The sequence below is a fragment of the Meles meles genome, chromosome 10 (assembly GCF_922984935.1).
Source record: "Meles meles chromosome 10, mMelMel3.1 paternal haplotype, whole genome shotgun sequence".
In the NCBI taxonomy this organism is placed as follows: domain Eukaryota; kingdom Metazoa; phylum Chordata; class Mammalia; order Carnivora; family Mustelidae; genus Meles; species Meles meles.
Window position 1 is genome coordinate 54,061,325 of NC_060075.1, and position 15,452 is coordinate 54,076,776.

The 15,452-nt window shown below is 41.6% G+C and overlaps 1 protein-coding gene across 2 annotated transcripts in view; it reads left to right on the forward strand.

Moving 5' to 3' along the window:
* Positions 1-15,452, forward strand: part of RAPGEF5 (Rap guanine nucleotide exchange factor 5) — a 225,989-nt gene that overhangs the window by 180,493 nt on the left and 30,044 nt on the right. For both annotated transcript variants that reach the window (XM_046020444.1, XM_046020445.1), the window contains exons 13-18: positions 1,841-1,985; positions 3,186-3,283; positions 5,871-5,901; positions 6,855-6,933; positions 9,185-9,334; positions 13,312-13,409. In XM_046020444.1, coding sequence (XP_045876400.1) covers positions 1,841-1,985; positions 3,186-3,283; positions 5,871-5,901; positions 6,855-6,933; positions 9,185-9,334; positions 13,312-13,409 — 601 coding nt within the window. The remainder of the gene's footprint in view (positions 1-1,840; positions 1,986-3,185; positions 3,284-5,870; positions 5,902-6,854; positions 6,934-9,184; positions 9,335-13,311; positions 13,410-15,452) is intronic.

The window sequence follows — 15,452 nt, forward strand, 5'->3', positions numbered from 1 at the left end:
GAAAAATACATCTTGTAGGCAAAACAAGATGAAACAAATAAATGGTTATAACTGTGAATGGAGAAGGGCCGTTGATGTTTCAGTCCCTGAAATGGCTCTATCCTACAGGTCCATAATTATAGAACATAGATGCAGTGGTAATAATTAAGCCCACCTCCGTGAGGCGCCTGGGTGGCTCAGTCGTTAAGCATCTGTCTTCGGCTCAGGTCTTGATCCCAGGGTCATGGGATCCAGCCCCACATCAGGCTCCCTGCTCAGTAGGAGGCCTACTTTTCCCTCTCCCACTTCCCTTGCTTGTGTTCCCTCTCTTGCTGCGTCTCTGTCAAAAAAATAAAAAAATAAAAAAGCCCACCTCCTGACTTATACGTGCTGACGTAAAAGAAAGAAGTTTTTAGTATTTCCGAATTTTCTAGGTTTTCTTCTTTATATTGGTTAGGCCATGGTAGTCACAGGAAAAGAAGAACATGACCTTTGTACAAGTAGAAATAATGTAGGCTATAATATTTTATATTTTGTCTGTTAAGAGAAAAACCAGGGGAAAATGGATGCTTTAACAGATTCTTTGTGTGTTTGTCTGAGTCTATTACTCACACAGAAATTAAAAAAAAAAAAAAAAATCAAGTGCCCTGGATGTATTCTTGCAGGTTAGAGAGACAGTGACTAAAATATATTTTAAAATATTTACAAAGGCTGACATAGATACTCGTATTTTGCAGTTATATTTCAGCATTGAGTAGTGGAGAATCCTGCGCAGCAGCCCCAAAGCCTCCCTGTCTTTGGTATCATAGCATTTCCTTTCCCTATGTAACTTTCCACTGTGTCCGAGATGGTCAGAAATGATAATTTGGGGAACAAAAACACTAGGTTGGTTTGGAAAATGCCACGCTTCCATCTCATCCCCAAGGCTTTAAGCACATTGCCTTTGGGGAGTTGTTATTTTTATGTAATTTGAACAGCACAGTTCGCCCCTGTTAACTTCCAGTATATATCATTCAGGGTGATGAAATTTTTCTTATAAATAAGCATAGTTAATGGAAGCAGGTGATCCCAACATATTTTCTTGCTTGCTTTCCTGCTCAACAATATGGTAAGTGTTCGCCATCCATAAATGCACCACTAGACCATCAGTCTTATGGCCGTAGATTGCCTATTAATGGATCTGTGACGATTTAGCTAACTATCCAGTGCTTGACCCATTTAGGTTATTCCTATTTTACTTTTTTTATGCTGATGAAAATGAAAAGTAGTAGTCCTTTTTAATTATGTTTACATGCTTATCCAGTCCTTTTTTCCAAGCAAATTCCTGGGAGTGGTCATTTAAATCAGCACAAATGATACTCCAGAAATCAGTGCCCATCGGGGCTAATTGAGAAGTGACTGCTTTTATCAATTGTGAATTTCTGAAAATCAAAGGATATCTGGCCTAGTTCTGACGTAACTTATGGAAGGTGTCTACCTGTGCAATGAGGCCAGCTCTGCTGTGGCCACCCTTGAAATTCATGGGCCACTTAGAATCTCTTCATGGTGGCATTGACCCGTGCTGCCTGTGGGACTGTGTCAGCAGCTGTCAATGCAAATCATCTAATTAACCTTCACGACCTGCCACCAAGCACAGGGACATCATTTTCCTGGGTTTACTTACTTTTGCTCTTTCTGGTGCACACCTTTGCTCTTGCTACCCAAGCTCTTTTCTTCCCACAGGCTTAGATACTTGCAGATTCTTTGGCAAATGCTTTAGCATGTTTTGTGAAAATAAGAATACATGCATCTCTTCGTATTTTCAGTTAGAGCACAATGCAATATTTCCAACAATGCAATATTCTTTCTTAACCATTTGCACCTATTCTGCTAAGAAGTATCAAGGCAAAGAAGAAAACGCAGATATTCCTTGTCGGAAACGTAAGGTTTTGCATCTTGTGTCCCAATGGATTGCCCTCTACAAAGACTGGTTACATGAAGACGAACATTCAAAAATGTTCTTAAAGGTAATGTCAAACTTCAAGATATTCTTTGATTCCAAACGACTGATTTTATTTTCAGTTCTGTACTTCAAAAATCCTTTTGTAGGTGGCAGTCAAGCAACTTTTTTGTCATATTCAAGCTGTGATTCAAAGAAAATATTAATTAGTTTTTATTTTTTTTTAAAGATTCTATTTATTTGAGAGAGAGAGAGAGTGAGTGAGCAAGAGAGATCACAAGCAGAAGGGTAGGGGAAAGAGGGAGAAAAAGACTCCCCACTAAGCAGGGAGCCTGATGCGGCACTCGATCCCAGGACCCTGGGATCATGACCTGAGCTGAAGGCAGATGCTTAACTGACTGAGCCACCCAGGTGCCCCTGTTTTGATTTTTGAGGCCTGCTGTTCTATACATAGATAGAAATTTTTTTTAAAGAAATTTTTTTCATTGAAAATCATCAATTATGAAAAAAAATGTAGGCAGCCAGTTTTACATTTGCTAATTTAAGGTTATTTTATTTTATTTTTTTTAAGATTTTATTTATTTATTTGACAGATAGAGATCACAAGCAGGCAGAGAGGCAGGCAGAGAGAGAGAGGAGGAAGCAGGCTGTCCGCAGAGCAGAGAGCCCGATGTGGGGCTCAATCCCAGAACCCTGGGATCATGACCTGAACCGAAGGCAGAGGCTTTAACCCACTGAGCCACCCAGGCACCCCAAGGTTACTTTATATAATTCATGGGAATTTTGATTACAGATTAAATAGTTAAGGTAGATAAAACATACAAGCCGGGCTTGGGGCTCAATCCCAGGACTGTGGGATCATGACCTGAGCCCAAGATGCTTAACTGACTCAGCCACCAGGTGCCTCAAAACTAATGTTATTTTCAAAACAACTGGGTAATAAGATTCAGTCCATTTTTTTTCTTTCCAAGTGACTATGTGGGTATTATTTTTTTAATATAGAATAGGCATGGGAATCTCGAGTAGCCTTCCAGGTGTCTCTAACTTTAGCATTGACTATGTATGGCCCCTGACAGCTGTGAGAGAACCACACAGTTGAGTGAGGGGCTAGGAGGTAGAATCCCACCTAGGATCCCACTGGTACTGGTTTAACCCCTGCATGATCCTTCATTCCACCTGTTCCCTCAGCAGGTTAACTGTCGTGCGAGTCCTAGTCCTGACAGGATAGGCATTTCAGCCACCTTTTCTTTCTCCCCCTGCCCCCCAGACCATATACAGGAACGTACTGGATGATGTCTATGAATATCCAATACTTGAAAAAGAACTGAAAGAGTTTCAGAAGATACTTGGAATGCACCGTCGCCAGTGAGTACCTACACCTTTCTGTATTACAGTTAATAAAAGAAAGTAGCAAAGGTGATAGAATTCGAGTGTCTTACAAAGTTCATCTTGAACACTTTGAATCTGGGATCCCTTGATTCCTTAGCTTTTCTAGTAGTGAATTGTCTATTTTGCTTTTATATCAAAATGAATGAACACAATATCAAGCTTATTGGCTATTTTTTTCCACTTACATGCCGATTTTTTATTTTTATTTAATTATTTATTTTTATTAACACATAATGTATTATTAGCCCCAGGGGTATAGGTCTGTGAATCATCAGGCTTGCACAATTCTCCGTAGCACATACCCTCCCCAGTGTCCATAACCCAGCAACCCTATCCCTTCCATCCCCCACCCCTGTAGCAACCCTCAGTTTGTTTCCTGAGATTAAGAGTCCCTGGGGTGCCTGCGTGGCTCAGTGGGTTAAGCTTTTGCCTTCGGCTCAGGTCATGATCCCAGGGTCCTGGGATCCGTCCTGGGATCGAGCCCCACATCGGGCTCTCTGCTTGGCAGGGAGCCTTCTTCCTCCTCTCTCTCTGCCTGCCTCTCTGCCTACTTGTGATCTCTGTCTGTCAAATAAAAAAAAATAAATTAAAAAAAAAGGAGTCCCTATGGTTTGTCTCCCTCCCAATCCCATCTTGTTTCGTTTTTTCCTCCCTTCCCCTATGATCTTCTGCTTTGTTTCTTAAATTCCACGTATCAGTGAGATCATATGATAATGGTCTTTCTCTGACTGACTTATTTCACTTAGCATAATACCTTCTAGTTCCACCCACCTCACTGCAAATGGCAAGATTTCATTTTTTTCTTATGGCTGCATAATATTGGCTGTTTTTTTAAACACTGTTTGATACAATAGAAACCAAAAGAGCAAGAACAACCTGGATACATAAAAACAATTCTTTAATAAGTTACTATTTAATTTTAAAAGTGTAAATATTTAACTTGTCATTTGGGGGGCTCATAGCTGTCTCTAATGGAATAGGGGAAAAAAAAGTTTTAGAAATAGGTTTCAGCAAGTCATGAAGCATTTTTAAAGCTCCATCTTATGGATTCCCTAGGGTTTCTTTTATCAATTTAGAAAGATTAAAGAAAACCATTTACTCCCTGACTTTTGGTATGTCTAAGTGTCCCTATGGTAGGTCTCATTGGTCTTTCAGATTGCCAGCACCTGATTGACCACAAATTCTCCTTACTAATATTGGTGAATGAAAACATGAGGTCATTATTCAGTTTTCAGATAGAGCTGCAAACTTCATCTGAAAGGAAAAACTCTTCTCCGATTTGCAGTGCACTTTCTATTTAGTAAACATGAAATGCACATGTTGTCAAGTTGTGAGAAACTTCTATGAAGATGTCAGCAGTCACAGAGGCACTTCTCGTAGAAAGTGTTAATTTAGGCCTTTCAGATGACTAATCTGAGACTTCAAGCCTGACCTAATTTTAGGAAAGAGAGATCCTATTGCAAATTAAATGTCCATATAAATTAATTTTAGGGCACAAACAAATCATGTAACAGCTTTAGTCCTCACTAAGTCATGAAAATCACATTTAGAAATTCAGAAATGAGATGCCGTATGGGGCAGTGTTAGAAATAAAGTTGGGAATTTGGGTGTTGTTCCTTTGTCACTGTCTACACTGTAATAAGTTCTCAGCACCTAAGATGAGTATGAAAATGTAAACAAATAAATGAAGCAGGAAAGAATAAGAGAGACAACCTTTACATCAAAATAATCCCCCATGTAGAAGTTGGTCTTTGCTATAAGGCAGGCCTGGTTACCCTTGGGAAACTTTAATTCATGGCTTAATGCATTTATATACATTCAGTACATTAATGGAACTTAATACATCCCATTTTAAAAACTCATAAAATGGGAAATAATAGATTGAAATAAGAAAGTGATGTAAGGGGCGCCTGGGTGGCTCAGTGAGTTAAAGCCTCTGCCTTCGGCTCGGGTCATGATCCCAGGGTCCTGGGATCGAGCCCCGCATCAGGCTCTCTGCTCAGCAGGGAGCCTGCTTCCCTTCCTCTCTCTCTGGCTGCCTCTCTGCCTATCTGTGATCTCTGTCTGTCAAATAAATAAATTAAAAAAAAAAGTGATGTAAGATATGGTTTTTGCCTCTTTGGTGAAAGATTGAGTTATCGCTAGATTCTAGGAAAAGGTTTGAGCTGGGGACCTACAGAATGTCCCTTACTTCCACCATACACAGAAACATTCTGGAAAAGTTGTGCCTTGGTTAACTTAACCATCTGAATAACAAGAATTTCACCCAATCTATCAGTATAGTTTCTGTGGACTGACTAAACCTAGTTCTTCCTTCAGCACTCACTTTCTGTGCATAGAAAGTAAAATATACCCATTGAGCAGATAACATCTTTTCTTCCTCATTCAGTCGAAACCCAGAGCCCAAAGTCAAGGGTGTTATACATAGTGACCTAATGAATACCAGGTTTTATCTTTCTGAAAAGCAAAAACATCTGCCCAGTGCCTGAAAACTAATCTGTGACAGTCACTGCATTATTCTGGGTTTGGGACAAAGACTGACTTCTTTTCCTTTTCCTTTCAGCACTGTAGATGAATATTCACCACAAAGGAAGGTGAGGCAGACCTTTCTCTATCCGAAATGGGGAAATGGGGCCGTCAAGTTGGGAGACCTTGCTTGGCCTCAGTTGGCCTTTCTTCATAATTAAAATGAATCCTGCCTCCAGCAGACCAGGGGCAGTCGGGGAAGCCAGGGGCTGTGACTTACGTGGATTTCACGGCTTCACTTCACCTTGCCTGAGCCACTGTAGATCCAGATCAGACGCTGGCCACGTGCCCTTGACTTGACATTTTACATATTTTTGGAAACTCGGAGTTTCTCCAGTGTTCCCAGAGTGACATAAATTTGAATTTGAAACATTGATGCAGAAAAAAAGAAAAAAAGAAATGCAGGCAAGAATCTTGACTGCAAGGGTGAGGAAGTCTAGTAATAAGCAAAAGGTTTGTACTTTTCAACCCGACAAAAAGGGAAAGAAGGAGTGTGTTTCCTATTCACCTTGAAGGGGAAATGCAAAATGAGATGTCAGGCACACGTTTCGTAGAAGCTCATCTATCAGGTGGATAATCATAATGAATAATGTACTTATTTCCCTTAAGCAAGTCCTGGTGCTACAGCGGAAGCGTGCAACCATCTAAAGTTGCTTTGTTCCAAAGCGTGGTTAATGTTGGGATATCTCTCTTTAGAGAAGAACCTGTGGGTGTTTGTGGTAGCCAGAGGTTCAAAATCAGGCCAATACTCTCCAGCATGTTGCAGGGAATAATTATAGGAGCTTTTTGCCGGCTCCTGGCTTTGGCCAAGGTCTGCTTGCTCAGCCTCTTTACCTCCACATGCATGAATAGAGGTTAACTCCCTGTTTAGTCCTCTAAAATTGGATGGGTGGATTTCATATTTTAAAAAAATGAAAGAAAGAAAAATTGGCTAGCTCTTTTGGAACATGTTGTAAAAAGCTGTGGTTTTCCAAAGGGCAGGAATGCATTCATTCATTGTTCTCTTTCTCGCTTCTCACAGAATAAAGCCCTTTTCCACCAATTCAGTCTCAAGGAGAACTGGCTCCAGCATAGAGGAACCGTGACTGAAACAGAGGAAAGTGAGTGTCATGTTAACGAGGGTTTGGGGTAGGTGGAGTCGTAGTTAATCACCCTCATTCTCCAGCATTAACACATCAGCCCGCCTTGGAACATTTCCAGCCATCACAGCCCTGTGACCTGTGTCGAGCATGCTCACACCCAATATGATAGTCGTTATTTTCTTGCTTCGAGTCTGGCCATTTTCTTCACCCTACACCAGTGTCTCAGGGGCCAAGGATGTTTCTGACTGAGAAGGGAGGAAAGAAAACTTGGAACAAGAGCTTTACTTTCACGGTGAGAGGTGCAGCATTGCCGGGAAGGTCTACCTGTTCCTCTTGGCTGCTCTCTCCCTTGATCAGTCAGCTCGCTGTGTGGGACTGACTGGAAAGCCTATTAAAGCCAACATGTGGGGCTTTGATAGGCTCAGTCCCTGAGATGCAGAGAAGAGATTCTTGGCAAGAAGAGCAGAAGGACAGGAGTGTGGCAGAAACCCCCCCGGCAAGACAGTGCTGCGTGCCCTGTCCGCCCACCCTCGATCAGCACTCCTCAAAGCTCCCCGGTGGGTGACAGGGCTCAGGACCCACTCTGAAGATGCTTGCACAGTAGGGGTGGGGGAGGGTAGATAACCTTTAGCCCCATGAAGGTGCTGCTTTCTATGTTACTCCTTTGTAACAGAGCAGGAAATGATTTCCTTCTGTGTGCATAAAGGTTGAGTCAAGTGCAGAGCCTGGGGAAACATAACAATGGAAACGTTCACACTCTTGTGATTAGGAGGCATCTCTTAGAGCCCACCTCTCCGTCTGGGCTGAAATTCTAAGTGAGAACCTTTCCTGTCTGCTCCGCTTCTCACATACTTAAACAAAGTGTCACACCCCGGCTTCTGCGGCTGCACAGTGTTTGCAGAAGCTGGGAAAGAAACAATCTTACCTCCTAATTCCTTCTTAGTTGCCCACCCTCCAGGCTGATTTGTCTTACAGTTTAACCAGATAATTTCCCAAGCTGAGTTACAAAGAGCGGAAGTATTTCAAGACCCCTGGCCTCTTTTTGTTCATCTGTTTATTAAGCAGGTTTTAAGCTTTCCTCATATTCAGTGGTTTGTGCACTGGATCTTGTCTTGCTCAAAATTTTATTTTTCTGTGGAAGCAAAAAAGCTTTTGTTGCTTCTCATATGTCTGTTGACAACATATAAAATAACTGTTTGTTAGATGCTATTGTTTTAGTGACAAACCAAGACCAAAATATTGTCCGTGCCTTCTAGTGGTGTTTACTTTGAGGTTCCTACACGTAAACTCATTTTTCTTTTGCCTCATCTGCCTTTCTGTGGGAAGCATCCTGGGTTTATTGGGGGGGGGCATTTAAATTGCATGTAAGATTTCTCTAGGAACTGCACTCCCCCTTTGTTTTTTTATTTTTTTTTGGAACATGGCAGAGAAGAATAAGTATATTATCTTTTTGAAAGAAGCTAGTATTTTATAATTCAAAGTAGCTGCTATGAGAAACAATGTATCAGTTATCTTCACTACTATTTAACACTTTCTGCTCTCAAATCATGAAGAAAATTTTTTTCCAGGACCCCAAGTCACCCTGGTAGTGATAATGTCCTAGAAATAATTATTTGCACTGCAGACAACAAAAAGGATATTTAAAGGGCTAGAAATGTGCCTTCTCTTTGGAAACCAGACTCACCTGCATCTTGATGAGGGACATCATTATTAAATGATCAAGATGCCTGAACACAAAAACCATGGCAAACAGACAGATTTTTTATATAAGCTTAAGAGAGCTCCAATAGCATAATGTGGTGTTCCTGATTGACCCAACAGTGACTGTCTGGAAATGTAGTGTAAAATAAAGATTTATGAGTGAGATATCTTAACACAGTGCTTTGGGAAATCTCAGTAACCCTCAAAGAAGGGACTCAGAACTATAAGTTATGTAGCTTCCCCTGCACCCCATCCCCCTGTGCCGTGGTCAGGCTGTCTCCACCGTGAGCACGTGGCTTTCGTGACACAGGTCTCTCATTCCAGTTTGGGAAGCCTAAATCCTTGGCACACTCATTCACCAGCTTTGTAATGTCTGTATATCCCGCGTGGCCAAGTACCTGTTTCTCTATGGATGCCCTCGGGCACCCAAGCGCAGACATAAATATGTAAATCAAGTTGTGTAAGTTTTATACTGAAGAGAATAGGGTGGTGGATGCCTTCATTTGGAAATGTCTGTACCTCAGGCCTCCAGTTCCCTGTTGACTAACGATTCTTGTGTTGTACGCAGTCTTCTGCCACGTGTACATAACGGAGCACTCCTATGTCAGTGTGAAGGCCAAAGTTTCCAGTACAGCACATGAGATCCTGAAAGTTGTGGCAGAAAAGATCCAGCATGCAGAAGAGGAGCTGGCTCTGGTGGCTGTCACGTTCTCTGGGGGTAAACTGTTTTCTGTCCTGGAATATTAATCTTTCCCTGGATCGCCTCTGAGAGGAGGAGAGTCGACATTTTTATAGAGTAAATGCACGGCTTGTCCCTTCTGGGTCCGCAGCTGGGTGACCACAGTAACAATAAGAAGCTGCCTAGCAGAGGCGTTTCCATGACAACAGCTGGATACTGTGGGATCCTGAATTTCCTCCCCAAGAACGGAATAAAGGGCCATGCCAGTGTTTTGAAATATATTATAAAGCTTTTCATATTTTATACTCTAGATAAGCCTTCTACTTTCATATTTAAATTAACTTGGGAAATTGCTAAAGTATGAAATTACTTTAGGAAGGAGGAAGAAAGACAGCCTTGAACTAGTCATATTGCTGGCTGACAGTTTAATACTTAAAAAGACTCCCCGTTGAAGGAAATAAAAACTCCAATAAGCTGAAAGCTCGCAGGCTGTGTTCGTTCAGGTGGACGTGGGGAGTGAGGTCTGGTTATAGCTTTTCCTTCTGCTGGGCCTTATTTATCCTCAGAGAATGGTTTATTGTCTGTTTTGAATAAGATCACACAGATTACAAGCTGACACTATTGATCTACGTGACCTGAACGGACCCCTTCGTTTTCACTGGGGCCTGTCAGATCTCAATGTTGCTGGCCTCCTTTTTGGCTTACAGTCTTTATTTAATATCTCATTAACTCTGAGAAGAATACAAAGAAAGTGACTTAGCATCAGTGGTTGAAAAATGGGAGTAGTGTGTGAGCCAATCAACCAGAGATGGGGCGAGAGGGAGAGGGGGGAGCAGATAACCAGCGTTCCTGTTTACCCTTTGTTACCAGGCTAGGGGGAGGAGGAGAAGATCAGAATTTAACTTGGTGTTAAAGCATTTCTGTGACAGAAGCAGGTAAAACAGTCCTATAAACTAGCAGATTACATATGCAATCCACCTAGTCCCTCTCCCTGGGCCTCACGAGAGTCTCTCCTCTCTCTCAAGGGGCCCTAATTGTGCATCCCATCAAAACATTATCTAGAGAAAAAGAGCAAAAGGGGAAGAAAACATCTGGACTACATGAATTTTAATGTGTTGAATTTTTAATAAAATATTTCAGGCATTCCAGATGGATATGACTAATGTGTATTATGTTTAGTTTTAAGTGACCAAAAATATTAAGTGATTCTAAATAATATTACACTTCATCAAAACCATCGTTTGCCTCTCAAGACAGTACCGTTATAGAAAGTAGTCATTGGGTCCCCACTGTGGAGGAGGAAGGACCCTGAGAGAACTTGGTAGCACACCTGAGACCCCTCTCCCTTGGGGCTGACTCCGAGTCAGTCCAGAGCCACGCTTGAACCTGGAGAGTAATGAGTAGCTGTTTTACTACCCAATATCTATTTGATGGCCATGAAATACCATTTTTACACTCTATTAAATTAGGTTCATCAGGGAGGCCAATGTTGTTCGAATGTGTATAGACTCATTGCTAATCTTCTCTAGAAATATCAGCTTATCTCTTGAATTATCCCACAGATTTGGATATGTGCCATCATTTCCCATCAATTAGTACTTTTATTTATACTTTTACCTTTCTGCCCATAGCTTAATAACCTCCAAACAATAATGCTCTATGAAGAAAAAGAAGGGGGAAAAGTGTTTTAATGTATTCCTTGCTCTGGTTACCTAATTTTCAGTAAATAATCTTTTAAATACTACTTCAAAATGAAATTACAGTGAGATCTACTCTTATTTTCTTTTTGTCAAAAAAAGTTTAAAGATATTGCAAATGTGGTAGGTTCTGTGGATTTTTCTAAAAGGACTAGGGCTTTTATCCTCATGACTTTCAGTAGGTTTCTAGCTGTTTTATACCCAGAGTAGGTGTAATGTATGTAGTAACAGAAACATACCTCCCTATAGTTTTTCAGAGTTTAAAATTCTATGAGCTTTAACTTTTAGAGTGTAGTAACAAACCTGAAAATAAGAAAAAAAAAATATTTCCCAGGAAATGGAAAAGTTACTGTCAGAAAGTCATGGCATTTTATTCTGTAGCAAGGGCAGAATGGCTTCATAAATTCCGATGTAGGGTAGATATGAGCACACACAGGGTGGCAAGAAATTGTAGCTAGAGAAAGAGGGAGGAGAGATGGAAGAACTTCAGAGCCCAGCCGTGTGGGACCATTTACCACACACGTCAACGGCCTGACATGGAAGTGCTATTGATCTTTATAATGCTGGGCCATAAAGAATATATTGGATTATCATTTGTGTGCTCTGTATTAAGCAGAGATGTTCAAAACCAAATTTGGCCTTTGAACTGATTAAGTTATCTAGAAGAAGATACATGGAATATAGTATTCCCCAGCCATGCTAGGTAGCTAAAAGGCTGACTTAGAAGCTGATTATGTTACATGCAATAAACTTGAGGGTTAGTTTAGTCAATTCGTATCTGTAATTTGTAGTTTGGAGGAGGACATTTTTCTACAAAGACGGCTATTATGTTATAAGAACACTCCAATGATGGTAGAAAAATGGCTGAGGGACAGGAATAATTTGTAATAAGGGAAATAGAAGAATACATGGAAAACACTCGGCTTTTCCAGTGGTCAAGAAATTTAAAATAAACCGAGAAATCGATTTTTGGTTTTAGCTAAATAGCAAACTTACCACCAGGAATGATCTGTGTTGGTCAGTGTAAGAATTTGAAAGCAGTTTGGCAGTTTGTATCGAAAACTTTTAAAAAATATTCATTCCACTTTGACCTAGTAATTCCATTTCTGGGAATCTATTTATAAAAATCATGTATGAGCAGCCAACGATTTATGCATTAGGAAGTTGACTTCAGCAGTATATATTACGGCTGCTATAATAATAGATCCCATTTATCAAGCCCCTATTAAGTACCAGACCCTGTGCTAGTATTTGCATATATTTTGCCATCTAATTAATATGACAAAAACACTGGATGGGGCGCCTGGGTGGCTCAGTGGGTTAAAGCCTCTGCCTTCGGCTCAGGTCATGATGTCAGGGTCCTGGGATTGAGCCCTGCATCAGGCTCTCTGCTCCGCAAGGAGCCTGCTTCCTCCTCTCTCTCTGCCTGCCTCTCTGCCTAGTTGTGATTTCTCTCTGTCAAATAAATAAAATATTAAAAAAAAAACAAACCATTGGAAACCATTAAATTGGTCAGCAATAGAGGAAAGATTACATGATGGTATAATGGACTGTTATGTAACCAGTTAAACATGATATACATAGTTAATTTTGACAAGTGGATAAGTGCTTGTAATAAAATCAGAATATAAAACCACATATGGAATAACTACAAATGTATATGTAGGTATCCATACTAATTATGAATGTGTATGTATAAGTAATTGCAATTATATGTTGTAGGTGTGAATGTCGTTTACACACATTAACATCAAGAGCAGAATAAAAACATACCCAAATATTACCAACATTACCATCCTATGGTTATCTGAGGGTGATGGGATTTTTTTTTAAGATTTTATTTATTTATTTGACAGTGAGAGAGAGAGAGAGATTGCAAGCAGGGGAAGTGGCAGAGAGAGAGAGAGGGAGATACAGGTTCCCCGCTGAGCAAGGAGCCCAACATAGGGCTTGATCCCAGGACCCTGGGATCATGACCTGAGGCAAAGGCAGACTCTTAAACCTACTGAGCCACCAGGGCAACCCCAAGTGATGGGATTATGAGTGACTTTTACTTTTTTCTCTAAACTGTTCTGTGTTCTAAAAAATGACTAAATATTACAAGAAGGAATTGCAAAAGGCTTCCACTCTGTGGATATTGAGCAGTGATGTCCATGGTCCCATTGGTGCCATTGAACAGAGTATGCAGATCTGAATTACATCTGCATTCTATTTGCTTTTAAATATTTTTCTTTGGCAATTTTCACTCTTTAGGTATACTGTGCATGCCTACCATTGTTCTCGTGTTTCTAATTACCTTTTCTATTTTTTTTAATAAAGAAAAGCATGAACTTCAGCCCAATGACTTGGCCAGTTCCAAATCCCTTGAAGCATCGGGTCGGATATATGTCTACCGAAAAGACCTAGCTGACACTTTGGTAAGGACTTTTAGCCTTTACTTGAAACAGATAGCAGACTAAAGTCATATTTTTGTATGTTTTATAATGAATGTTAGAGAAACACATCAAACTACTTCCTCCTCTAGCCAGCAATATACCTGGCAAGCAACACTGCCTTTGCAAATCAAAGACAGGTACACTGTGAGGAATCCTAAGCCTCCCTAAGTCAAAGCCTGCTTCTCTCGGGCCTCTGACAGGGGATGTGAGAGAAGTGACCCCCCTCCCCATTAATCTTAATTCCATTCCTTCTTTTTTGGTGGATGTGAGGTGATCAGGCTGAGAAATGTACCCTATGCAAATTTAGGGGGAAAGAGACTCTGTATTGTATCCGTCTCTCTGGTGCACTTTGAGTGTACCGTTCACTGGAAGAAAGGGACAATTATCAGCCTTCCCATGTAAGATCAGCTCATAACGATGATGTATGGGATGCTGGTGAGGAATAAGAGTTGGAAGAAATGTAGAACCCGTGCTATAAGTTACTTTCATTTTAAATGTAAGACCATTTACGCCTAAGCAGATGACTTGTCATTACCCTCCTAAAAACCTTAGCCTTGTGATTGCTTTCTGCCTGGTAGGATCAGGCCTCAGACCCATATCCATAAAGAGCAGGCCCTGCCAGATGGTGATGGTATCCTCTAGAGACACGGTCCTAGTCTGTTTCACGGAGCCATCACTGGCATGGTTCTTTCTAGGCGACTCCTGTTGTGTTTATAATTGAGGAATGTATATACCACATGGGTTAGCCAAAACTGCTTATAATAAAAATATTTTAAGTAAAATTATCTACAAGTATCAGCCTACCAGAATACTAATCTTTGTCACTTTTGGCACTTATTACCACTTAGGTGCTGGGTAATTTACCTACGGTATCTCATTTAACATTCCCAGTGACCCTGTGAAGTTCAGAGAGGCAGAGTCCCTTACTGTAGCTTCCAGCAGCCAAGGAAGGGGAAGTGGTAGGACTCCAGGCTAGGACTCCAATATTATTGGCCTCAGAAGGTCTTGCACATTCCTTTCATTTGTATGTGATGAGGGGGCAAAGCAGAGGGAAACCTGTCTGACTCTAGCCTCTCTGTTTTGGAGTGTCCTTCAGCAGGTCACAGGTCCCATGTCTGTGCATGACGTAATTCCGTCAGTGAACTGTTACCACCCAGCATCCTTAAATAGACAGTGAGACTGGCTTGGCTTTAACCCTCCCTAGGGAGGAGGACAATCTACCCTCTGGCTTCCTTGGAGCTCCTGGGTGATGGTGGAGACTCACACTCTTGTGTTCCACGCCCTCCTTCCTCATGCTACCCACAGACTTCTTTGCAGTTCCCTGCTTCGCACGCCCCGTGTGCTCTCTGACCACCAACCAGGACCAGCTTCAGAAGAGCAGAAGGCAGGCCTGAGCAATGTCCTAGTGCAGGACATGGGGGCTCTGAAGTATGTCCTGGATGAACCAGGTGCCATCCTGCCACCAGCTCTGCATGCTGCCTCGGAGTTCCCTATTGGAGTCCTAGCTTTCAGCATTTTATCTCCAAAAGATTGCAGTTGAAATGGAATATTGTAAGGGCAGGAGAGATAATGTGGGGAGCCACTAGCCCCCCATTCCACTTACGTATAGATGAGTTGCTCTTCTCAGAAGGCAGGAATTAGAGCCCTGAATGAATTAGAAAGTGTTTGTTGGAGAGGGTTGTAGACAGCCTTGGGTACCCAGAAGGCAGTACCAGGGCAAGGGGTACATTTAGGGAGAAAAAGCAGGAGGGGTAAAAAGCCAACTGAAAATATCCTTACATCTCCAAATTAGTATGCAGAGACTTATGTCCATCCTCCCAGCTCTTGGCTCTCCCGCTGAATGCCTGCAGAGTAGTGTGGCATCTGTCTGGTTCCAGACTAATCAGGCCGCGAGAAACGTGAGCTTTCCTTCCCCCGCACCCAACCCTACTCAGTATTTGCACACGCGTTATTTCAGTCCGCCCTCATTGAGCTCCCCCTTGTGTCCCACCAGGGGCTACAGGGACAATTTGTACCTTGACCTGC